Source organism: Sminthopsis crassicaudata, chromosome 5 (genome assembly GCF_048593235.1).
Source record: "Sminthopsis crassicaudata isolate SCR6 chromosome 5, ASM4859323v1, whole genome shotgun sequence".
Lineage (NCBI taxonomy): Eukaryota > Metazoa > Chordata > Mammalia > Dasyuromorphia > Dasyuridae > Sminthopsis > Sminthopsis crassicaudata.
Window position 1 is genome coordinate 10413171 of NC_133621.1, and position 27472 is coordinate 10440642.

General features: G+C 38.4%; 1 protein-coding gene across 2 annotated transcripts in view; it reads left to right on the forward strand.

The window, feature by feature from the left end:
• Positions 1 to 27472, forward strand: part of ITGB8 (integrin subunit beta 8) — a 119372-nt gene that overhangs the window by 52521 nt on the left and 39379 nt on the right. For both annotated transcript variants that reach the window (XM_074268496.1, XM_074268497.1), the window contains exons 4-6: positions 4543 to 4789; positions 6884 to 7049; positions 9937 to 10095. In XM_074268496.1, coding sequence (XP_074124597.1) covers positions 4543 to 4789; positions 6884 to 7049; positions 9937 to 10095 — 572 coding nt within the window. The remainder of the gene's footprint in view (positions 1 to 4542; positions 4790 to 6883; positions 7050 to 9936; positions 10096 to 27472) is intronic.

A 27472-nucleotide genomic window follows, 5' to 3' on the forward strand; every position in this document is an offset into this window, starting at 1 on the left:
CTGTTAACCATGAAGAGGAAAAGGTCTTGCCTAAATGCACTTGGGCAGGCATGACTGACTGCATTTCCCCTCAGCAATGGGGAGGTCTTTGTCCAAAGACTGATCTCATTTCTGGATTTTTCATGACACGAGTCCGATTGGAGGTTTAGACATGGTAAATATAATAAAATGAATATAATATTATATTTAAGGCAGGTAAGTTTATCATCACCATTTACATCAGATTATGAAGTAGTCACCTCATTTTCCCACCTTGGATGAGCTGATTGCATCCCCCTTCTTTATTTTTTTTTTAATTGCTGGGACAATTAGGGTTAAGTGACTTGCCCAGGGTCACACAGCTAAGGAGTGTTAAGTGCCTGAGACCAGATTTGAACTCGGGTCCTCCTGAATTCAAGGCTGGTGCTCTATCCACTGTGACATCTAGTTGCCCCATCCCTCTTCTTTCTTGACCTTTCACCAAGTCAACTTTCTAAGATTTAAGAAACATCTAACATTGAGTCTGCAGGAACTCACTGAGGATTTTCCTTCTCTTCTTGGGATAGCTTGTATCCAAACTTACTTTTTGGAATTCAGAGGATCTTGGATCATGAAAGCATAGATGTAAATTTGTAAGGAATCCTAAAATCATCAAATTTTACATTTGGGGAAACTGAGGCACAAGAGGTTGCCCAAGTGTTCCCACTTGGATGATTCTCCCAACACTTTTCTCTGTTCCTTTCTCTGTTCCTCCCTACCCTTTGCACAAGGTAATATTACATCCATCTGGTAATCCTGGGTCTCTATTACTTTCTGTACAATCCAGGTCTTCTCCTACCCAATAAGACAGTGATCTTAAAGAATTCAAGCAGTTTTAAAAATTCAATGGTTCTTTTGATTTAGGTATTAAATTAATTCATAAAAACCAGCTCATGTTGTATGAATTATCTATGTTAAAACATAAATTAAATTTTGTATTTAAATGCAGAGCCATGTAAGACATCCAGTACTGTCCTTATAGTAAAATGAGGACTCTTAAAAGTGAGAGAACAAAAAATAACTCACAAAGTCAGATTATCTAGTGATGTTAGAATTTAAGTTTCTTTTACTTGCCCACAAACAAATATCTTCAACATCAATCTTGATCTTCTGGACTTTGATTTTATCCATTTGGATCGTTAGACCTCCATTTTTATTTGTAACCTCATTTATTTGAAAGGGTATTTTTCAAATATTAGATGTAGAGTGTTAGATGTAGAGATATTGAAGGGCTGTCTAATAGATACCCAGGATGCTCAGAGTTCCCTGAAGAGCTGGACAGAATGTATAAGATCCCTTAAGCTTGGTATGATGCCATGGCCTGGAGAGAGATGGCAGTTATTGATTGTGGTCCCGCGTGCCAATCATTCTTCCTCTTCTGTGAATCTGGCATAATGGTACACTATAAAACATATATGTATATGAATACATAATAGATTTCATTTAGTCTTCAGAAGTAAAACTGAATGTTGATGAGAGGAAGGAAAAACATTCAATGAAGAGGAAACAACTGAGGCAATTTGTTTTCCATTGCAAAGAATGTCTGAGTACACTTCCTGTGACTGAAAAAGGCACCAGGAAAGTAAATGAAGACAACTGTCTACCTGATCCCTTAACCTACTTCAGTCAATCTCATTCAGTGGTCCTCAAACTTTTAAAATAGGGGGCCAGTTCCCTGTCCCTCAAACTGTTGGAGGGCTGGACTATAGTAAAAACAAAAGCTCCCACTCTGTCTCTGCCCCTCAGCCCATTTGCCATAACCCAGGGGGCTGTATAAACATCCTCAGTGGGCCACATCTGGCCTGTGGGCCGTAGTTTGAGAACCTCTGATCTAACTATTCAGAAAAGCCGAGCTCTGGAAGAAAACGAAATTAATTGCTTTATAGAGACAGACAAGTAAGCTAGATTAAGAGAGTTTTCATCTGAATATCTAAACTCCTGGATCTGATCACAAAGAAGTAAAATGCTCAATAACCAGAGTCTTAGATCCTTGAGGGACTAGCCTAAATGTGATCTAGTTCAACCTAGCTGTGAACAGGTATCCCTTTTGAAGCCTTTGTGATGAGAAGCCCTCCCACCTCTTCTGAAAGACACCAGGAAGCTTTCCTATTCCACTTTGTGACAGCGCTAACCATGACAAAAGATTGAAGCTTTGCAGTTAATAGAACCTTAGCAGTCATTTCTAAGAAGCACTGATGATTTAGAGCAAACCAGTCATCCACATTATAGCCCCAATTAACAATTTGTATGTGGTGGTCAGAGGAACCCAAAGAGCATCTTTGGTCTGCTAGCACATGACACTTGTAGTTTTCAAGCTCAAAAAGGTAAGAGTAGAAGTTTACTGGAACTTTATGATTTTTTCAATCATTCAGTTGATAAGTATTAGGCTCCTATTTGGTTTCGGAACCATGGATAGAAATAAAGGATATAGGAATAGGAATTGGTCTGGTTATTTCATTTTTATAGGGAATTCCTAGTTTTTATATCAAATAGATTTGCACTTTCTCTACAACTTATAGCCCTAGAGAGTTTGGGGATGCAAAGACAAAGTAACAAGATGAGTGATGGTAGAGGAAGTAGAAAAGGAGGAGGAGGAGAGGGAAAAGGAGGAGGAATAAGAGTAGGAGAAAGAATGAGAGGAAAAGGGGAAGGAGACAAAAGGAGGAAGAAGAGAGGGAAGAGGAGGAGAAATAAGAATAGGAAAAAAGAAAGGGGAAGGAGAAAAAAAGGAGGAGATGGAGGAAGAGAAGAAGAAGAATAGCAACAACAATAACAAGATAGAAGGAAGAGAAAGGGAAGGAAAGAGAGAAACAAGGGGAAGAGAGAGGAAGAGACAGATATTTTCTACATTATTTTATTTGATCCTCACAAAAGCCATGTGAGGTAGGTCCTATTATTTCTCCTTTATAGTTGAGGAAAGTGAGGTCCAGAGAGGTCATGTAGTTTGTTATGTGGATCACACAGCAGATAAGTGTCTGAGGGAAAATTTGAATGCAGATTTTTACTGCTCCAGGTAGCAGATCTCAATTTCCTTCTCAGGAAACAGCCTCACATAATTAGAGCTGTCCAAACAGAGAATGGGCTGCCTCTACAGCTGGTAGTCTTCTTGTCATTGAAGGTCTTCAAGTTGGCTTGAATCAGTTGTCCATATGACAGTGGGATCTCCTTCAGATATGAGTTTTAGATTTGATGCTCACTATGGTCCCTTCCAACTTTCAAATCCAGTACCCGTCTGTGAGGTTGTGAAACCGAGGCACAGATGGCAGAAATGATTTTCCCAAAGTCACATGGATAGTAAGTGGAATTAGGGTTCAAGTCAGAAAGTTAGAGTTAGCATGGAAATTAGAGTTCCAAGATTTAAATCCAAGTCCTCAGGCTCAAAACTTCTTTCTATTAAAGTATGATGCAAATTTCAAAACAAAGAAATCACGTTATGATTTTCAATCATGTACAACAATTGGAAGACTGAAGCAATACTTTGTAGAAGTCCTTAGGGGATTCCTTTAATGAACAGACAAAGATACACTATAACCAGGGAAATTGGTGATTCATAGGTCAGTGTTGTTGTTATTGTTCAGTCATTTCAATCATGCTCAATTCTTTGGGGCCCTATTTGGGATTTTCCTGGCAAAGATACTAGAGTGGTTTGCCACTTCCTTTTCCAGCTCATTTTATATATGAGGAACTGAGGTAAACAAGGTTAAGTGAATAGCTGAAGGTCATACAGCTAGCAAATGTCTGAGCCTGGATTTGAACTCAACTCTTCCTTACTCCAGGCCCGGAGCTCTATCATCTACTAGCTCCTTTTTAAGCCACTTAATAAATAGTCATTGAATAGATAGTGTTTGTTCACATAGCCCAAAGCAGACTCTCTAATAATGGAATCTGAAACTTTATGAAGGCCAAATTCAAGGTCGTAAGTAAGCCAGTTTGACTGGAACAGAGAGTACATGAAAGGAAGTAATGTTCAATAAATTTGGGGGAAAAATAAAGTAAACCAGATTGCAAATGGCTTTAGCTATGAAGCTATAAGAAATTATTTTATCCTAAAGACAATAGGGAGCCCCTAAGGATTCTTTGAAGAGGAGAGTAACATGATTAACGTTGAGTTTTAGGACTCTAAAAGGAAAAATTCTCCATGATACCAGGAGCCTAGCAAAGCAGAGATGTATTTGAGTATAGAAGCCTTGCTGGGGTGCCAAGAATGGTATCATGAGTCATACCCCCACATTGCCTAACATACCGTCATTTCTGGGAAACCAATGGGAAGTCACATGAAATGCTTTTAACAGGTGATTGAGAAGAATCCATCTGCACACAGGAGAGTTGGGCAAATGCATTGGAGACATTTTCAACAACTTCTTTAAATGACATCATGATTAATTATTTATTGGATAAGAAAACCCCATGAAGTTATTAGAGATACTCCAATTTAAGAACTTATGCTCTTCACTTGACCCAATAGGTATTCAGATGTTAAAAAGAAAGATTATATGAACCTATGTATTTTTTTCCTTCAATTAGGAGCTGAAGCTAGTTTTATGCTGAAAATCCACCCCTTACACAAATACCCTGTGGATCTTTATTATCTCGTTGACGTCTCAGCCTCCATGCACAATAATATCGAAAAACTAAACTCTGTTGGAAATGACTTATCTCAGAAAATGGCACCTTTTTCCCACGACTTTCGACTTGGATTTGGATCCTACGTTGATAAAACCGTGTCTCCCTATATTAGCATCCACCCTGGCAGAATCCACAACCAGTGCAGGTACCTGGGGTGTGAGCAAGCTGCATGATGCTGGGGGAGGGAGTGGCCAAGGCAGGTAGCTATGGGGCTGGTTCAAGTACTCCACACAATACTTGCAGTATTGAAGTTATTGCTGCCATTCTCCTGTTCAGAAATACAAAGGAACAGGCACAAAGGATGAAGGGCTGGCTTTGAAAGCAGGAAGACCTGGATTCAAATCCTGCCTCTCTTGCTAGTGTTGTGACCCAATGCAACTTACTGAAGCTTATATCATCTATCCATGACAAGTATTCTTAACCTGAAGTCTGGAGAGAGAGAGAGAGAGAGAGAGAGAGAGAGAGAGAGAGAGAGAGAGAGAGAGAGAGAGAGAGAGAGAGAGAGAGAGAAGAGAGAGAGAGGAGAGAGAGAGAGAGACAGAGAGAGACAGAGAGAGAGACAGAGAGAGACAGAGAGAGAGACAGAGATGGAAAAATAAGTAAAGTTTATTAGAATTTGTTAAATTTGTAAATCTATTTTTAAAAAATTTCATGCATTTAAAAAAGTCTTCTAAGAAGGAAGCCATAGGCTTTAAGAAAGTGAGAAATTCAGGGGGGTCATGATACACACAAATATTTTAGAACCCCAGATCTATGATTATATCTCTCTATATAAAATAATATATATATAAGCATATGCACACACACACACATATATATACATTGTTGTTGCATAGATATGTGTATGTTCATATAGATAAATTATGAACAAATATCTACATATATGTATAAATATATAAATATGCATACATATGGCTTCAGATTATGCCACATCTTCTCTCTATATAACATGATATATTTGTGTGACATATGTATATATACACACATGTGTGTTGTGTGCATGTGCCTGCACACCATCTACATATTAGCATGTGTTTATATGCACATTGAACAAATATATTGCATTTATGTGCACATAAACTTCCATGCATATTTTATATACATATATGTGTTTTCACAGTGTGTGTTATAAACAGAAATATGATTTTATATGCATATATACTCATAGCTATCTTGTTCTTGTTCAGTTTTTTTTAATCATGTCCACCTCTTCCTAACCCCATTTGGGGTTTTCTTGGCAGAAATCCTAGAGTGGTTTGTCATTTCCTTCTCCAGCTCATTTTACAGATGAGGAAGCTGAGGCAAACCAGGTGAAGTGACTTGTCCAGAGGCACACAGCTAGTGTCTGAGTTCAGTTTTGAACTCAGAAAGATGAGCCTTCTTGACTTCAGGTCTCTCACTCTATCCATGGCCCTCTGTTCTTGGTAGCCTATGGACTCCTTCTTAGAATAATGTTTTTAATTGAATAATTTCAGGTTCATAAAAGACAAAATTATATTGAAATATACTTTTCAAAATATATGTATTTTTAAAATTTACAGCCGCTAAGTTAAGAATTCCTGTTATAAATAGATCTCTCTCTGTCTCTGTCTCTGTCTCTCTCTCTCTCTCTCTCTCTCTGTCTCTCTGTCTCTCTGTCTCTCTCTCTCTGTCTCTCTCTGTCTCTCTCTCTTTCTTTGTCTCTCTCTCTCTGTCTCTTTCTCTTTTTCTCTCTCATACACACAAACACTTACACACAGAGTGAGAGAAAAATACTCCTCTTGACTTTCATGCAGTGACACCCTAACTCATCTAGACTCTGGCCTAAGGCAAGCAGGACCTGCGATCCTCGTAAATGGGTGTAGTATTCACATAAGAGGATGCTGTACTTATTGGTAGTGAAGAAATCTTTGCCAGACTATATGACATGGTTTCAATTGAGTGGTTATCATTTGGCCCAGAGAAATTGTCACTGCTCTTATAATTGTCAGAGTTCCAATATCTCTCTGTTTATCCCATTGGGTGTTTATTTCTAAATCACAACATTCAACAATATTGTATACTGTCTATTAAGGATTTTCCAATATAGGTTTTCTTCCTTCAAAATATAATTAATATTGTAAATAAAAAGCTTTAATTAAAAAAATACAAAAAATGTAATTAATGGAAAATTGGGATTGTTGACCTCCCCATCCCCATAGCTGTGACTCATTTTTGAAAAGTGGAGAAGCTAACCCCCATGTTTTGTCTCCCCATGCAGCGATTACAATTTAGATTGCATGCCACCTCATGGCTACATTCACGTGCTGTCTCTGACGGAGAACATCACGGAGTTCGAGCGAGCGGTTCACAGACAGAAAATCTCAGGGAATATCGATACACCCGAAGGCGGTTTTGATGCCATGCTCCAGGCGGCAGTTTGCCAGGTAAAGGGATGTCTGAGTAATCAGTGATGGCGAAACTCTCAATGATTAGGTTGATTTCAGAATGAGCCAAATGTAGAAAGTGTAAATTCAGGTCTCACAGACTGGGCCAAGTCTAACGAAATTAAAATTATTTGGAATACATTGGGGATAAAAAAATAAAATTCACTATACTGAAAAAAGACTTTTGTATCTAATTCAATTCTTTTGATGTGCCCTTTGCCCTCTTGCTCACTCTGCTACCTTTCAAATTCAGGCCTTAGAGATGGCAGACTATTCTCCTCTGAGTTTTAAGGGGAAATTTGAGGGCTTATAACGACATTTTTCACAATACCTTATCCAGTGAGGTCCATGATATTATTTACCAATTAATATCTTTCTAATACTAATGAGTCAGAAACAAATATTTACTGGTGGTATAGTGGATAGAACACCAGGTTTGAAATTAAGAAGAGTCATCTTCCTGAGTTCAAATCTGGACTCTTACAATTAATATGTGTGTGACCCTGGGCAAATCATTTCTCTGTTTCCTCATCTGTAAAATGACCTGGAGAATGAAATGGCAAACTACTCCAGTATTCTTGCCAAGAAAACCCAATATGGGGTCACAAAGACTTGGACATAAGTGTCATGACTGAAACAACAAACAGGTCTTAGATTTTTTGCTGAAAGTGACATAAGAAGACATTAAATCCACTCTTTTTACAGATCAACAAGCCAAAGCTTGGGGTGGTTGCCCAAGGTCATATCGGTAGCAAGTGATAGAGCTAATCCTTAAGCCTAGGTTTTCTACGTCTGACTCTGGGCCCTTTGTGCCCAGATTCTAAGAGTGGAACTGCAAACATATCCCTCACAAAATAGAGCAGGACATGCTTTCCCCTTCTGCACACAAGTCCCTGAAGAAAGTGGATTCAAACTCTAAAGTTCATCTCATGTGGGCATCTTTTCTTTCCTACACATACAAAAAGTCAAACTTAGAAACATCTTGGAACACACATGTTGAGAACCCATGTAGCCAAGGGATAGCTCTTAGCCTTGGGACTCCTTTTAGCTCCTGGTGGAGTCCCCATCACATTTCCTTCTAGATGTGTCCCAGCTAATAGAAGTGAATCTGTTATGTACATCTCAATTGTCTGACTGATTCATGACTGAGCCTCAGATCCCTCCTCAGGAATCCCATTGGACAGGACTATTAGCCATTGGCTCTGCTCCTGGCCCAAATTCCTGGACTTCTGGTGGTCCTTTGAACTCTTGAAGCCACTAAGTCATCCCTTTGTCCCTACATGCTCAATAATCTAAGATCAAGAAAGTCTAAAGAGAGTTAAAAAAAAAAAAAAAAGGCATCATGCACTGGGGATTTATGACAGCTGGATGAGAAGGGAAAACATAGCCAAAGCTGCCCTCCCCATCCAGCGGATCACAGCAAGTCTTTCCTTGAAAGATTTCAGGGGAGAGTTAAGAACAAAAACATGTTAGAAAGGAATATGGCTCTCCTTTTGTATTATAACATATATTATATAATATAATATTTATTTATATTATAATTAAAATTTATATTATAATTATTGAATATTATCACAGCATATTATAATATATTATATAATAATATATCATATATTATATAATAATTATATATATACATATATATGTGTGTGTGTGTGTGTGTGTGTGTATTTATATATATATCTCAGGGAGCTCAGGTCCTAACATCTCCATAGGGAGTAAATTATGACAGTAGATACCAAACACTGATTTTCTGAATCCTAATCTGTCTGCCAGAAGTAACTTGTCACTTTCTTTTTGGGATATGGATTAGGTTGTTTAGGGAATAGGGAAGAAAGATGTGGAAAGAAGAATTAAGACAGAACAGATTCACTTTCTATAGGGGTTACTTAACTCATACATGGTCTCCTAAGGGCTTTGCCTGAGGTGGGAATTCTGCACTCCTCAAAAGGGTCTTTCTTACATGGGCTTAGCCTAAACAGGTGATAATCATAGAAATTCAGTTAGGAGGGACTCTAAAAACCATTTAATATGTTCCATAGCTGAAAAGATATTTCTCCAATATTATCAACAAAGACAAATATTTGACTTTTGCTTATTAGATTGTCCCCACAATTCAAGAACTTTAGGGATCCAAACTCATCCAAGTATTTACTAACTTGCCCTTCCAGGATAGTTGCCATAGGTATGATATGACTTTTCACAAGTCATTAAAAGTGATTTACCTTTACATAGTGTTTTACCCTTCTTAAAATATTTTCTTCACAGCAACATTATGTTATTGGTTTTATAAATATTATCGGCCCCATTTTACAGATGAGAAAAAGTAAAATTGAAGAAATCAAATGAATTTGTTATTCTTTACTAGATAGAGAAATAAAGCCAGAAGTCAAGAATAGGATTACCAAGTCTACACTAGTAACAATCAATTATCAATAAGACTTGTTAATTGCCCAGTCTATGTTAAGTTTTTCTTTTATTTTCTTCTCTCAAAATGCTTCTGGTCAATTAATCCAAAGATAATTTGGAATTAGGACCTCAACTCCAATGGATCTATATATTGTTTTTATCTTCCAAAGTATTACTCAAAATATAATCTTGTGTATGTTTATTTTTTTAAAATAAAATTTAAAACATTAAAGAAAAGCCAGCCTTTTTTTAACCTTGAAATCTAACTATTGAATTTGTTTAAAAAAATAAAGATTTGAAAAGGAAATATACAATTAAATATAAATGTTAGGATGACATACCAGTGGTTTTTTATTTCCTCACCCACTCAACAGTTCTCATGACCCGTTATCATTAATTATATATGTAAAGCTAAGGTCCATAGCACAGATCCTAAGTGGTTTGCTCAGGTCTGATCGAATGTTTATTTTTACTTTAGAGTCATATTGGTTGGCGCAAGGAAGCTAAAAGATTGCTTCTTGTGATGACAGATCAGACTTCTCACCTTGCCCTTGACAGCAAACTTGCAGGGATCGTGGTGCCGAATGATGGAAAATGCCACCTAAAAGACAATGTCTACGTGAAGTCCACAACCATGGTAAGGACCCATTTTCCCATGATTCATCTCTGCCCTTTGGCTAAAGTCTCAAGCGTGGGCAACTCAGTTATTCTTCTACGTGGAAATGACCCAAACAAACAGAAGATAGAGCCAGGAAATGTAATGAGATAGGACCTAAGGAATAATAACTTCTCTTAATGGTGATTTGTAAAATATAGAGTCAAGTATCTTAGGAAATCATTAGTAGCTGACTCATGCACGTAATGAAAAGCAGGGTATAATTTAAATAATGGATCACTTACATTTGTTAAAAAGAGAAAGGAATCAGCCTTTACTTTATGTAAATAAATCTGGGCTGTTTGGAAGGATCTGCTTGGCCAAGCATTAGAAAATCAGCACTGATTCCAATGTATTTTCATATATGAGAAATGAGAAAGATTTTAGTGGAGAGCTATTTTCTGAACACTCTGTACCTTTCTCTTCCTTCCCCTATGGGAGGTACTTTGAAATGAAGAGGTGATGTACATTTGAATTCGCTCCTGAGTTCAGAGCAAGGGATGAATCACCCAGACTCCTGTGAATCCTATCTCTGGATGCAGACTCCTGGCTGTCAGTCATCTCCAGCACAGATTAATTCTACATACAGAAAACGTGCAAAGTATCAAATCTATCAGCTCATTGCGTTGACATCTGGGTAATGAGTATTTCGAAAGACTGTGTTAGAATCCTAGCAGTGACACCAGAATTAGTGTTTTGCACGAATACCTTAGAATCTTAGCACTGACCCCAGAATTTTCCTGTCTTCTAGTTATTAACTCTTCAGTCAGCTGATCTGACCAGTAAGTCTGGATAAGTTTTGACAACAAGAAGAAAAAAAATAATTTTCATGCACAATCTTTCTGAGATTAATTGGTTATTTACTTGCAATCTTCATTTGTACCTATAAAGATTAAAAACCACAGTTGGAGTTTCAGTGTGAGATCAGCCATTAGGAGATATCTCTCTGAAGGGATCTTCCCCTTGACTTCTCCACAAAGGGCATGTGTCTTAGATTAACCCAGCCAATTTAATCAGCTTTACTTTCTTATCTGTTTACTTTATGATAAACCAAGCCATCAATCAATGGACAAAGATTTATTAGACATCTGCTCTGTCCAGGCACTGTTCTTCTAAGTACTAAAGACACAAAGACAGAGACTGTCCCTGCCCCCAATGAGCTTGCATTCTGTCTGGGAAGATATACTGGATTTCAATTATTTATTTATTTGCTTATTTGTTTGTTTGTTTGCTTGCTTGTTTGTTTGTTTGTTGCTGAGACAATTAAAGTTAAGTGACTTGCTCAGAGTCACACAGCTAAAAAGTGTTAAGTGTCTGAGGCCAGATTTGAATTCAGATCCTCCTGACTTCAGGGTTAGTGCTCTATCCATTGCTATCTATCCACTCTCTAGCTGCTCTGGTGTCATTTCTTAGTGAAGGTTTTCTTGCCCCACACATTTTGGTGGCCATGAGCTTTCTTATATTTGGTTAGTTGGTTGGATGTTGTCCCTTGTTCTCAAAGAGGATCAAAATGACATCATTATGTTAGAGTCAAGGTAATGTGTCCAACTCTAGCTGATCAGACTAATACAGGTCAGAATGCTGTGCCACAGGTTGGCCACAAATAGTCCCTATGAACATTTGGGATGGTTTCTATAACTTTGCCCATCTCAGGTTTCTGAGCTAATGCAATTCTGCTTTGCTCCTAGAGCCCAGCACCTTCTCTGACAAGGGCACACCATGCTGGGTGATCCTGTGCCAGTGTCTCCCATGGCATATAATCGATTCTAAAGTTCTTAAGAGAGAACTTGAGCGTGTCCTCGTATTGCTTTTTCTGACCACCCTGTGAGCATTTTTCCTGTGGTAGTTTTCCATAAAATAGTCTTTGGGGCAAGCATACATTTGCCATTTGAACAATGTGGCCAACCCAATGGAGTTGCGCTCTCTACAATAGAGTTTGAATCCTTAGCAGTTTATTTAGTTGGAGAAAAGACCTCAGTGTCTGGTACCCGATTCTGCCAGGGGATCTTCAGAATCTTCCTAAGACAATTCGAAGGGAAGTAATCCAGTTTCTTAGCCTGACACTAGTAGACTGTCCAGGTTCACAGGCACACAACCATGAGGTCAGCACATGGCTCTGTAGACCTTCCGTTTATATTTAATGCAAATATTTTTTTTGTTTTTCCTGCAAAGCAAATGGCCTATTTGGAACTGGCATTCTTCTGTGGAGGCTTTTATAACATCACTGAATTCATCTCTTTTTTGAACCTATATCTATAGAGCAATAAGGTTAAAGCATCATCAGTATATTTTATTTATTTATTTGTTGTTTTTTTTTTTTGCTAAGGTAATTGGGATCAAGTGACTTTCCCAGGGTCACACAGCTAGGAAGTTTTAAGTGTTGGAGACCAGATTTGAATTCAGGTCTTCCTGACTTCAGGCTTGTGTTCTATCCACTACAGCACCTAGCTATCCCAGCATCATGCTTAAATCCAGAATGCCGCATAGGTTCTTAGATCTGAAGTTAAGATGGGTTTAAATCTTGTCTTAGATACTAGCCTTGAGTCTTAGTTTTTGGACAACTCTGCATCTCGTTTCTTTATCTGAAAATGGGGCAATAGACTAGATAGTCTTTCAGCTCAAGTTCTTGGATCTAGGCTAATGCTCTCATTTTACCGATGAAGAAACTGAAGTCCAGGAAAATTAAAGGCTTGTCCACACAGTCACACAGGTCATCCGACTTAGGTGCTCTAACTCGAAAACCCTCTTCTCATCACAAAGTTTCCTTTGGCAAAATGAATATGTTACTTTAGGGACTTCTTCATTCAGTACTTAATGATCTGATACCTGTTTAGTTGCTGAGGATCCACATAAGAGTAACACATAATCTCTGAACTCTAGTAGTGATGGAGGCAAGGAATGTATTCCCATGGCCATCAAAAGCAAAGTGAATCCTCAGAAGGGATAAAGAGGGAGGGAGTTACAATTTTAATTTTGCAGACACAAGGGTATCTGGGAAGATTTCAGGTTCTTTAGCTTTTCACCACAGTCAGGACCTTTAAAATGACACAGAACATCCTGGGTGTCCTGAAAATGTCTTCAACTCCTTCCACTGCCATTAATATGGAAAGGAAACCATAATATTTAGTAATTTTAATTCTGCCAGTCATCCAACATGAATTTATTAAGCAATATGCTTAATAGGCACTCACAAAGAATCATAAATTGTTTGTAGTGAAGAAGTTGTCATCTACTTAAAGTGTATATCTTTAAAAAGACCAAAAAAAAAACACAAAACCTCAATGATCCCTAATATTTTTGGTGAGATAATTGGGGTTAAGTACCCAGGGTCACACAGCTAGTAAGCATTAAGTATCTGAGCCCAGGGCCTCTTGCTTTCAGGGCCAGTGTACCATCTAGCCAGCCTTGGCAGGATTCCCTTGACTGGGCAATGTCACCTCCTCCAAAATGTTTTGACTCCTTAGTAGGTGAACCCTTTTTTTCTACTTAAGCTATGTTTTCCATGGGCCAGCACCCCGCAGTGAATAAACAAGTACTACTAAGTCTGTTGTCAACTAATTAAGATTAAGGCTTTTCTGTAAGCCAGGGACTGGGCTAAGTAATGGGAATGCAAAGAAACATGAAAGATGATCCCTTCCCTCCAAGATCTCACAGTCTAATGTAGGAGACAACATGCAAAGAAGCATATTGGAACGAGCTAGAGACAAGATAAATTGGAGTTAATGACTCGAAAGCAAGCCCTGGCTTTGAGAGGGACTGCCGCACATAGGTGAGATTTGAAGGAAGCCAGACACACATTTATCTTAAGAAAGGCTTAGCTCAGGATTTTTTTGGGAGAGCTTTGATAGCCTCAATTTAGATGAGCTCCATCCAGTCTATTTCAATTAAAAAGACGTTTCTTTAAGGCTTATGTATACCACAGTGAACTAGCCGGCCTTCCCTTACTCAACTACAGCACATTAATTTTAAAAGAAATAAAAAGATGACATAAAGAATCAGATATTTTTATTCCTGTTCACTTGTAACATTTACCATGGGCAAGGTGTGGTCTGGGTATGGGGGGCACAAAATAAAATAGGGAACAGCCGCCTCTCTCAAGGAGTTCACATCTTATTGTAGAAAGAAGCACACAGAGAATGAAAGTCTACACAAATTTGTAGGATGTGATTTTGAGAGAAAATGAGAGAGGACATTAAGAGGAGGAGAAGGAAAGACCTCTGGGAGGAAGCTTGTGGACTTTGCTATAATGGAAGCTAGAGAATCTATGGGGCAAAAGTGAGGATGGAGTGCATGGCAGACATGGAAGCCTATTAAGGAAAGGAGGTTGGAGACGGGATGTCTTATATGAGGAATAGTTGATTGTTGGGTTAGACTGGAATAAAGAGGGGGATGTGCTCAGATTACGGAAGGATTTCAAGGCCAGACTGGGGATTTTCTATCGTTCTGTTCTCAAAGAAGCAAATGGGCTAGCCTTGAGTCAAAATGATCACTTTGAGTGTGGGATAGCTTCAGTCTTCCTTCATCAATGTTTCATCACTTTTGAAAGGAAGAAACTGATAAAGACCTTTCATCCATGTATATGAAGCTGATTTTTGATGTAAGCACAAATGTACACATACATACATGCCCACGTGTAAACATACAGCCATGCACACGTAGAACCATTGCTCCCAACTCACTAGGCTCTTGGCTTCCATAGGCAGCCTTCACTAAAAGAAGAATGCTGTTTTTCTTCTTAAGGACCATTTCAGACTGAACTCTCTGGATGTTTGCATTCTTATTGGAGGAAGAAATAAACCACAAGAGCTGGTTTATACAAATTAAAAAACCAAAGCTGATTACTCCGTGTAGCACAATTTACAAATAAGAAACCACTATTTACATGTATATTTGGTAAGAACACAAATAGAATCTTCCATTACTAAAAAAAAAATAAATTTCTTCTGCTAACTCAAAGGACAATCACTTCTCCAGCTTTTTTCTTAGAGCTCTTGTGTTGTCTTTGTTTGCTTCTGTCTTTGATTCCCATTGCTAAATTTCTAGGGTCAGTAAATAAACCTGGAGGCAATTCCATCTGGGTAATGGGCTATATTAACAGAGCTGGGATTTGAACTCAAATCTTTATCCAGTGGTCTTCCCATACAACTGACTCACCTTTGGGGGAGGCACTGGAATTTAAGATCCAGGGCCTGGGTTTCACTTGGCCCAGCCCCCATACCTCTCCTTCCTTCACTTTGGAATCTTAATCTCCAGCCCCAAGCCTGTCATCCCACCCCAGCTGACCCCTCGCTCTGCACCCCACTTTGTAGAACTATTCTACTATTGGTCACGTTGTTAATAGAAGAAGGAAGGTTACAGGAGCCAATGACAACAAGAGGAATGGCTGAAATTAATGGTAATGATGACTGCACAGGGAAAGATAGAACTGAATAGAGCCATTCATTCATAAGCATTTATTAAGTGCCTGCTATGTCCTGGGAAGAAGGAAGGAAAAAAAAAGGGATTTATCAAGTGTTGACTATATACAAGGTTCTGTGATAAGAGTTATTTTACAGCCTTCAAAAAGCATGTGTATTCTATGGGGAGAAGCCGTGTGAACACATATAAACAGAGATAGAATAATAACCATAGCTCCTCTTCAAATGAATCGACTACGATGTCAGTCATCCTTGGAGAACTTCAAAGAATCTCTCCCCTTTTCTGGGAAATGAAGCTAACTAAAAAATAATATTGGGAAAGACAGAGCCAACCAGAGGAGTTCCCCCCTCCACTCCCAACATCCACCATCAGGCACAATCAATGATACCACTGAAGTCTTTGAATCTCCCGCTGCCCACACCCATTTCCCAACAGGAACACATAAATTTCCAAGTGATAACTGACTCATGATTAAAGCAAGGGACCACAGGAAGCATTTCAGAGTCAGTGTGTATTCATTCAATTTAAAGTGGTGGCAAAAAAGGTGTTTTTAAACCTAAGGCAGACATCTGTCTAAATGGGTCCTGGAGAAAAGACAGGAAGAAGCTTGGGACAGACAGCAAAGAGAACCCTGACTTTACATTCAGGGGATCTGGATTGAACTCTTTCCCCAGCCAGAATCCCATGGGTGAGTCTGGATGAGTCCCATCATAAATGTCAAGTGATCCTCAGTTTCTTGATATGTCAAATGACAGTGTTGTTCTGGAGGCCTCTAAGATCCTTTCCAGCCTTAATTCTAACATCCAGTAAGAGGAGTGGGGTGTGCTACTGGAAAGAAGGGGATTCCGAGGCCGTCGTTCAAGAGAGCCTAGAAAGTGACAGATGTATCTCTGCCCATTGGATCCATCTTATCTCTTGTAAGAGGCCCCCCCCTCACATTGGATCTAGAGCTTCACGGGGCAAGGATCATGTTTTTGTCTTTCAGCATTTTGCAGGAGGCCTGACAATGCTTAATAAACACATGTTGATGGACTATCAAGATTAATTAGCTCTTTGGTGAGCCCATTTACTAATCTCTGAATTAAAAGTAACCTCACAGGCTTTGCAAAATCCTTAAGTGGATTTCTCTTTTACTCTCTGTCTTAGAAGCCCCAGCATGTACACAGATACACATCTCTGCCATCCTTACCTAATTGCTATTTGAGATCTGGCACACCCTGGGTATTATACTGAGATCCAGTCCATTTAAAGGTCATCTTTGATATGATTTACCTGGCTGTTCCAAATAGTCCAGAGGTAGAAATTCTCAAGCTCCATATTCATTTCTTCCTACTGAGACAAGGCAAGATTGGTACTGGGCCTGGGCCCGGGCATCTAAAGCAGCTTCTGACCCCAAGGAGCTCACCAGCACGTCTCCAGAGTGACGCTTGTTCATGAGCCTTACTTAGGAACAGGTTTTTTTTTCTTCTCCAAATTATTCTTCTAGTTTCTAAAGCAAATTAACTCTCATGAAATTTGTGAAAGTTAAAATTTTTAAGGAATTGGATCTCACTCAAAAATCCTGCTTCTGATCCTGGTTGTACCACTATGAATAAGTGGGGGTATATGACCTCACTCTTTGAGCCTCACTTTCTTTATCTACAATTGAAAATTATGATCTACTTTCTGCTAATAGAAAGTTTCAGAGAGAGTTCAAGTTTGAATTTGTTTTTTGATTCCTAGCTGGGATTTCAGTTGAAAGAAGGAAGTAAGAAAAGGGGGAGGGGGAAGGAAGGAAGGAAGGAAGAAGGAAGGAAGAAGGAAGGAGAAAGGAAGGAAGGAGGAAGGAAGGAAGAATAAAGGAAGGAGGAAGGAAGGAAGAAAGGAAGGAAGGAAGGAAGGAAGAAAGGAAGGAAGAAAGGAAGGAAGGAAGAAAGGAAGAAAGGAGGAAGAAGGAAGGAAAGAAGGAAGGAAGGAGAAAGAAAGGAAGGAGGAAGGAAGGAAGGAACAAAGGAAGGAAAGAAGGAAAGAAGGAAGGAAGGAAGGAAAGAAGGAAGGAAAGAAAAAAAGAAGGAAGGGAGGAAGTGAGGGAGGAAGGAAGGAAGGAAGGAAGGAAAGAAGGAAGGAAGGAAGGAGGAAGGAAGGAACAAAGGAAGGAAAGAAAGAAAAAAGAAGGAAGGAAGGAAGAAGGAAGGAGAAAGGAAGGAAGGAAGGATAAAGGAAGAAAGGAAGGAAGGATAAAGGAAGGAAGGAAGGAAGGAAGGAGGGAAGGAAGGAGGAAGGAAGGAGGGAAGGAAGGAAGGAAGGAAGGAAGGAAGGAAGGAAGGAAGGAAGGAAGGAAGGAAGAAAGGAAGGAGGAAGGAAGGAAGGATAAAGGAAGGAAGGAAAGAGGAAGGAAGAAAGGAAGGAAGGAGGAAGGAAGAAAGGATAAAGGAAGGAAGGAAAGAAGAAGGAAGAAAGGAAGGAAAGAAGGAAGGAGGAAGAAAGGAAGGAAGGAGAAAGGAAGGAAGGAGAAAGGAAGGAAGGAATAAAAGAAGGAAAGAAGGAAGGAAAGAAAAAAAGAAGGAAGGGAGGAAAAAAGGAAGGAAGGAAAGAAGGAAGGAAGGAACAAAGGAAGGAAAGAAAGAAAAAAGAAGGAAGGAAGGAAGGAAGGAGAAAGGAAGGAAGGAGAAAGGAAGGAAGGAGGAAGGAAGGAAGAAAGGAAGGAAGGAGGAGGGAAGGAAGGAGAAGGAAGGAAGGAAGGAAGGAACAAAAGAAGGAAAGAAGGAAGGAAAGAAGGAAGGGAGAAAGAGAGGAAAGGAGGAAGGGAGGAAGGGAGGAAGAAAGAGTTAGGGTTCAGCAAGAAAAGGGAAGGAGCTTAAAAGCTGGACTAAAGGTTCTCAGTTGAAGTCCATGAGCCTTCTTTTAACTCTTGTACTTTGAGTACTTTTCAGAAATCTAATTAAGCTCCTTAGTCCATGAAATTCTAGCATATAAACTTTAAACTATGAATTCCAGGAAGATGTTTGAGCCATTTTAATAAGACTAGCTCAGTCTGAAGGATACCCAAGCAGCACGGGATAGGAAGCAGAGTGCTAAACGGCACAGGAAGACATGAGTTCAAGTCTTCCCTCTGACACTTAACATGTGAATATGAAAAAGTCACTTGACCTCACTAAGTCTCAGTTTCCTTATCTGTAAAATTAGAATAATAATATCAGAAGTGTTTGTTTCATAAAGTTGTTTAATAGTTTCAAAGAACTAGCCCTTTTCAGACTTTACTTGTCAGTTCTTATTTCTGAGAAAGTCAGCCAGGGTAATTCATGCAACTATGACTACTTTATTTTAATAAGAAGAACAGGGATAGTGGAGGGGAGAAGGGAAGGCTTTCCAATAATATTGATGATGGGCTTACATTTCCTTTAGAATAATACTGGAATATTATAAATATACAGAGTAGTTGAACTATGTACTATATACCTATGAGTGAGAACAATGTATTCCATGAGGTTGACACAAAAAAACACAATTACTCAGAATGCTGAAGGAAGGGAATGCTCCACTTAACTGAATTTTCTGACTAACTTGTTACTAATTAGAACGCCTTTTCATTTCAATTTTAGTTGAAAAATCTTGTGAAAATGTTAGTATATATCCCTACCTTAAAAAACATAATTTTGCTTGGTATTCAAGGATCCCCTTCTAGCTGGGGACCACTGTTAAAATAATCAATTATCATCAAGTATCATAATTGATTAAATGATCATAGAGGATGCTGAACTAGAGACTCAATCATTTATTCACAAGCATTGACAAAAATATCAATGTATTTTGTAAATCTGAAAATTTCATATACATTATAGCTATTATTATTATTATTACAACTATTAGGCATCAATAATACAGACAGAAACAGTCTCTGCCCTCTGGGAATTCACATCCTATTGAACCAGAAGTATAATATGACAAATACCAGATCAGGATAATATGAAGGATGGACAATGGTTAGAGCCTAAAAGAGAACCAACATTGTGTAGGGGAGTGGAAGGAAGCAAATAATTCTTCCAGCCTGGAGAGACCAAGAAAGACTTAGTAAAGCAAATGGCAGTGGAGCCAAAGCTTCAGTAGAAGACTCGAACATTTTCGGTATTTACCATCCTTGATCTCATTAATATACTTCAGTGCTGATTATGTTTCTGTCGGTGAACTCAAAGAATCAGCATTGTATCCAGGTCAGAGCCAGGCTCACAGAGAAACCTGCTTTAAGGGAAGAATATAGTTGTGTTCTAGTCTACAACTTGAGGGGAAATGACCCAAATTGAAATTAGGAAGCAGAGTACTGTGATAAGAACACCGGGCTGGGAGTCAAGTGACTATGTTCAAGTCCAAAATATGCCACCAACTAGAGTATATGACCTTGGGAAAGTTATTTACACTTTGAGGCTCATTTTTATCACTCATAAAATGAAGAAGCACTTGCAGCACTTGAGCCATTTTAATAAGACTAGCTCAGTCTGAAGGATACCCAAGTAGCACAGGATAGGAAGCAGAGTGCTAAACTGGCACAGTTTTACATTACTGCAGTCTTTTATTACTGAGTATTAAAATCCACGTCAGTTAACGGTGAAGTTCACTAGGATGCCTGTCAGGTTTCTTGTGCTTAAATTGGTTCCTTTCCACTACCCTTTGTGCTTCTGGAACTCAAACAAAAACAAAATCAATGCAAATCGGGGAAAATATATGATTGCAGGATTCTGCCTGCAGCTGCTTTCTCCACTCACATTGCCACTGTCTTATCTCAGGAGCTCATTCCTGTTCTGAGGTATTGCAAAAGCCTCCTTACCTCTGAAACCAGTCTCTCATTTCTACAATTCATCCTTCACATAGCTGCCAAATGAAAATCTTCCTAAGGGTGCTCACTTACTAAGAATGAAAATCTAATGAAAATCTTCCTAATGCAGATTTCTGTGGTGCTCACTTACTAAGAAATTTCCAGTGGCTCCCTATGGTCCATAGGCTAAATTCTCATCTCCTTATCCTCAGAGTAAAACTTGTCACCTATCTGTGGCCTGTCTAGCTTTTCAGAATTAATTCATGCCATTTACTTGTCTTCAAGCTTCCATAAGTTTCCACTGAACAGACTTGCCAGCTGTCTTCCAGTTTTTCTTGTTTTCACCAATCCCCATGTTTACTCATGTTCACTCTCAAAAGCATTGATACGCTGTTTCTTACTTTGTAAAGTTTATCAAATTATTTAAGTTGGCAAAGGATACAAGAAGTATAGCAACCATTTAAAGTTCTGAATATAAAAATAACAACTCTTAAATTTATAAAAGGCACAAAATATCCCACATGAAAAAGTGAGTTCACAATAAGTAATTCATTTTTTTCTAAGAGAGCAAATTATCTTTAAAAGATTCTATAGTAAATTTTAATCTCTGAACATCCGAAATATCGTTTTAGAAATCAATATATTACACATTAGCTTAGAATAACTCCCAAATTGAAAAATATTTACATTATTTGGTTTATTATTATTCTAAATATGAAATGGTTCAAAGAAGAAGCTAAAATATATATCTCTTACTTGATTTAAAAAAAAAAGCAATTCAGATATATCTCCTTTTTTGATCAAAGTACCAACAAACACTAACAGTTTAAACAAGAAATCACAAATTTTCCTTTCAAAAAATTTACTTCAATCTCAGTATGCTGTGTATTTTAGACACTTATATGTGGACCTATTGAAATCCTACTTCCTCCCCGAAAGCCTTTTCTAGTTCCCTCGTGGAGACTGATCTTTCCTGCTTTGTTACCTAATATTATTTGCCTTTACCATATTCTTTGTGTTCTACTATTTTTGTCCGCCACTCTCACCACACTGAAAACTTCTTGAGATCCAGGATCATTTCTATCCCTGAATCACCAATGGCTACCCAGTGCCCATAATTGATACAGCTTAGATGGCCGCTCCTATTCAAGATGTTTCTTGATATCTCTAGTTGTTATGTTCTCTCCTCCTTGAAGTCTCTTTGTTTCTCTCCCCCAGGACATGATAGGCCCTGAATAAATTGTATTGATTGTATATAAATCATGTGACCTCCCTTGAAATCAGTCAACCCAATTAATTACTTTAATCAATAATGCCTTTATTGACTGTGCCAAGAAATGAGTTTCTTCTTTAGATAAAATGCTAAAATTATGTTGTCTTATTATATATTATATTCTATGTTATAGAATATAAAATAATTTACTGAAGGTAGAGGTTCTGGCTGGTTAAAAGGTGATTTTCTAATCTTACAATGGCATATGATTTTCTTCACACTTATTAAATGTGATTTTTGGCGCTATTACAAATGTAGTTTATGAATCTCCTTTTATCAAAATATACACTGATTTGCTCCACTTTTCCCATCTACCATGGCGTGCCAGGTATGAAAAGTCTGTCCTTCCTCCCTCCTCTCAGCTATCTCTGTGCCTGACGTTGCTCCTCATGAATCATTTTTCCCTCCCCTTCTTCTCAGACTTTTATGAGTTGCTTCCCACAGGTCTCTGAGAAAGTGTGAGTGAAGAAGAGAAATAGCAGAGGAGTCAGTCTTTTTACCCTTAAGTAATTACCTACTGTCTGAACCCATCCCTTTCACTACTCCCTGCTGCCCCTGAAATATGTATTATCACTTTTAATTATTTTCCAAGTTTAAAAAAACAGTCTCCAGTAGGTTAGTTTGAGGGGGAGAGTGCATTGGGAGAGTAATGATGTCACTCGACCTGGCCTTCTAGTCAAGAGGGAGGATTTTCTCTTGGCTAGTGAAAGGGGAGACAGGAAAGATAAAAGGCGGTAATGATAGTAGGCTGCATGAAGAAGAAGGGGGCTTCTGTCATGGCAATTCATCCACCATTTGGTTGTCAACAGTGGCTTATTGAAACATCTGTTCTAAGTTTGTAATGAAAGAGAAAATCTCTCCCAATATACTTGGAATTTTCTATTAAAACATTTCATCCATTCCCACCCTCCCCTCAGGGGTTCAGGGGGTCTTGCCAAGTTTGAAAACTCAACTGAACCTCTTTTCCTAATCTGCTGACCAGACAAGTGCTTTTCAAAATGGAGTTGATGCATCCTTGGTCAACGTGATTTCCTGTTTGTAGGGGCAGTCGAGGAGGGAGCATTAATAAGCCCCAGAAGGCTGCTTAAATTGTGCATACCTCTTTCAAAACCAATGTTATGATGAGTTAAATGTAAACAAGTTAGAAACATATGGATGAAATTTCCCTTCAAATTCACATGAGTTTAAAAATTAAGAATTAGGGTGGGGGGCAATGTTTGGCAAAATGTGTTCCAATTTTGCAAACCAAACATATTCAATAAGTAGTTGTGAGCTGAAAAAAAATCCTAACTACAATTAGATTTACCCAACCTTAGGCATGTTGCTTGTTAAGCAACTTCGAAGTACTCATTTGACATCGATTCCATTGGGTGCAAGGCTAAAAGATGTGTCTAATCAGCTACTTAATTGGCCTGAAACAGCTATTTATATTTGCAGTTTGCAGTTCTTTATTTCTAGGAGCTAACTTCACCAATAAAATTGGCTCCGTGGGTCATTTTCAGTAGGTAATGACTAGGCCAAGTGATGTTCTGTCTTTCTGCCATTTGAAATTGCTGCCCTTACCCAAAACAAATAAATGATATTGATTTGTCTTTTTTTTTTTTATTGGAAAAAACCCTGGAAGCAGGAAAGAAGTATTGTGTATAGTCACATCACTAACACAGTTGGATTTGTTTGTCTTTCACATGTATGTTTGGAGAAGCAGAATAGGGTAGTAGATAAAAAGGTAGTGGATAAAAAGCTAGCCAGAATGTTAGGAAGATTAGAATTCAGGGCTTGACTCCTAATAATTGTATGATCCTGGGGAAATCGGCCTTGCTTGAAGATTGAAGGCAACTTTTGAAGTTGCAGAAATTCCAATAGACTTGTGACAGAAAGTGCCATCTGCGTCCATAGACAGAGATCTTTGGATATTGAATGTGGAGCAAAGCATAGGATTTTCTCCTTTTTTTGCTCTTGTTTGCTTGGATTTTTTTCCCTTTTTTCTCCTTTTGATCTGGTCTTTCTTTCCTAGCATAATGGATGTGGAAATGTGTTTACAAGAATTCTACATATTTAGCCTATATCAGATTGCTTGCTGTCTTAGGGAGGGAGAAAATTTTGAAACACAAAGTTTGGCAAAAGTGAATGTTGAAAACTATCTTTGCATGTGTTTGGAAAAGTAAAATACTATTTTTAAAAGACTAAATTGCAGAAAAGGTATGACCCTGAACAGAGAGAGAGAGAGAGAGAGAGAGAGAGAGAGAGAGAGAGAGAGAGAGAGAGAGAGAGAGAGAGAGAGAGAGAGAGAGAGAGAGAGAGAGAGAGATAGAGATCCCTCACCATGCACTCCTTACAACCATCTATCTGCTATCCAGATAGATGAGACTTTTTATATGAGCCACAGATAGAAGCTGTAAGTAAAAATTTGCAGTGTTTTTCAATTCTTATCCTGCAATGACTCATGACTGAAATTTGATTTGAGTTTGAATCATATTAGTGACAGAAATCTTAATCACAAGATGAACTTGGCTCATAGCAACTCTGTAAAAAAGGCAAAAGGATTCCATTTGTGCTAAGCACTGCGCTATACTACTGCATGTGTGGGCAGGCGGGTAGGACCATGGGGTCCGAGTTCTAGCCAAAGGATAGAGAAATGCAATTCAGTTCAGCAAACATATATACAATATCTCTTATAGATTTAAAACAATTTGGGTTTGATGGCAGAAAACCTGAGTATATATGACTCAGATTCATGGATGATAGCTCGATTAGAGGGGTTAGATAGTGGGGGAACTCTGGGTAAGGTATAAGACCCTTCAGTCCAAAAGGATTCTGCTGACAATGTCTGGTTTGCCTCCCCACCTCCCTTTGGTGTTCTCACCCTTCCTGAGAAGTCAAGGAGGTCGTGATCACTTCCCTTTGGTGCTCTTACTCTTCCTGAGAAGTTAAAGAGAGTGTGATCACCTCCCTTTGGTGTTCTCATCCTTCCTGAGAAGTCAAGGAGGGTGTGACCACCTGTGTTCTACTTGAAGCAAGGGATACTTACAGTAAGAGGCATTTACATAGCAGGGTGCTTATAGTTAGCACTTGCTCAGTGTGATGTGATGATAAAATGGTTCTCTAGTTGGCACGTGCTTAGTGTGCTATAATGATGTAATCATACTGAGGTATTTAAGGTCTGAGAGGACTGGATCTTTAACCATCCTAATAGCTCTCCCGCACACTTCACTCCTTCACTAAGACCTGAGATCCTCCAGAGACCCAGTCTGGACACTACAGCTCGATAACCTTTGGCAAAGTAGATCACCTCCCTCTCTCTCAGATCTTCAACTTAAGTAAGGGATTGTGGGAAAGAAATGATGTGTAAACTGTCATCCTTTCAGGAAAGAGTGAGAATCTATTGCCAGTTCAGTATTACTGGGAGTCTGTATCTCATTGGTGTAGGCTCTCCCTCTAATAGTAGTGGTCAAAAATGGTGTGATTTTTGTCCAAGTCTTTTTGGACCCTTGACTACTTAGGACATGCTCATTTTGGTGGGAGGAGGGGACTTTCAGTCATTAAACTTTTGATTCTTCAAATTTCATAACACTCTTTTGTTATTTATAAAACAATACTAGGAGAATACCAATGCTAAAAAACAGGACTTTTTTTTTGTCAGAGAACAGGTTTGAATCACTGAAAACACTGAACAGTTCCAAAATGCAACCCAGTCTTCACTTCTCTTTCTATTAATTCCTGTCATTAGTCTCACGTGCTTTGTTATCCAAGTAAATTGTTCAGTTCTAGCCCTTTACAATTTATAAAAATATTGATATTGATAGAATAACAGCAAATGGACTAAAAAGCTAACTGAGTTAAAATCTTGGTAATAGATATTTTCATCCAGTTTGTTTTTCTCTTTGGATGGCTATCCATGATCTCTTTCCATCAACCAGTTATTTCATCAAGGGCATCCGAAAGATTGAGAACGTGAGCACAATATTGTGCACAGACATGAATATCTAGAGAATTCCATTATCGATGTGGACGCATCCATCTCTTTGAATGCTGTACAGGATAATCTCTACAATGCTGACAATCACTCAAAGTGAACAATCTTTATATTTGCTACCTCACTTGATGCTGGTACTCAGAGGCTCATTGTAGACTAAGTTATCTCTGTGATGCCATCTGTTGTAGAATATTGCATAATTTTAATATGCATCTACACGAGACACTCTAGATTCATGTTGTTCTTCCCAGTCAAAACTACTTCTAAAACAACAAAAAATATATGTAGCAATATATTAGATTTGTTTTACTTCTACGACAACTGGGTCTGCTACAGAAAAATCTCCTCTTAAGACCAGATGATTGTTTTCACGTATTTTTCATCAAGGATGCCATTAGTTAGTACCTAGACCATGTTCACCATGATTTGTGGAGCAGAGGAAGTAGCTGAAACTGTAGAAACTTTGCTTTTCTCTTGGTATCATTTCTGCTTGGAGACAACTTGAAAATTGATTCCTGGGAACCTTTAAAATAGGAATATTTTGAAAATAAGTTGCTTTCGCATATACTTGGGCTAATCTCCTTGTTCTGGCCACCTTTGTCTTCTTAAATTTGCATTCTACTTCCTATAATGCCTCCCTCCAGAAAAGAGATAATGAGAAGGGATTAATATAGAACCACCTACATATTGCTTCCATTTGATATCTATTTTTTGAGGTTCTCCCTGGTGAATTTATACATATTTTCTGCATCTATATCTTGGAGAACTCAATCACTTGTTTAAACAGGTCAAGAAGCCAGCTTTTTAATCACACTCACTTTCTTCAGCAGCTATACTTTTCCTTTTTTATCACTTTTTTTATCATTTATTTTTATCACTTTATCTCTTTTCCTATTTATCACTTTCTCATTTATAGTCAATACTGCCTATCAGTGGAGAGACCATTTACACCTTTTCATTTTCATACCCTATTACTTGATTTTAAACCAAAAATTTAAAAAAATTTAAGCAAAAATACATTTTGTTATCATTCTCATTTTGAAAATTTTCAACTTTTCTTCCTTCTCCCTTCTGCTAAGCCATCAGCAAGGGATTGGGTATGGATCAGATTTGTCAGGGAAAACTCCATGAGAAGTGGTGCTATGGAAACAGGATAGCTCACAGCATAGGTTCTGTTTGACTACGCAGGGTCAGTCTGGCCTAATGGTTAAGGTGCTGGCGAAGGAACTGAGAGATACAGGTCTTGTTTCCAGTTTGCATGATATAACTGAAAGGCTGTCTTTTATTAATAATAAATTCTATCACACAAGATACACAAGTATTCTTTATTTTACATTAGTCCATCCCATCTCTTCAAGAAGGAATTCCTATTAATGAGTTTTGGCTTCTGAGTCGGACACTATTGAAATCCCACTACTTTAATTCCCCCATTTAGTCTACAGATGTGTTAAATATGACTTTATTGGATAAAATGCCTTCTCTTTATGCTCTGGATGGTGACTTTCCACCATCAGAGCAGAGCTATTTATCGTCAGTGACCTCCATGATATAAAGATGACCATGGTGTTTTTCTTTTGACAGGAACTCTTACACTGCGCTCTGCCCAGCTAATTCCATAAGCATTTGTTAAGTGTCTACAATACATCAAGCGTATTCTTCTAGGTACTAGGGATTCAAAACATGAAAAATGTGTCCTCAAAGGGCTCACATAATGAAAAATCATGCTGGCTTTGGAGTCAGATGACCTGGGCTTTGCCAACACCTCTGACACTTGGGCAAGGATCTCTGTTACCATGAGCAAGTCACTTAAATGGACTTAATTTCTTCAATTATAATACAAGGAAATTGAACTAGGTAGCTTCTGAAGTTTGTTTCCATTCCAAATCTAGAGTCCTGTTTGCTTTCA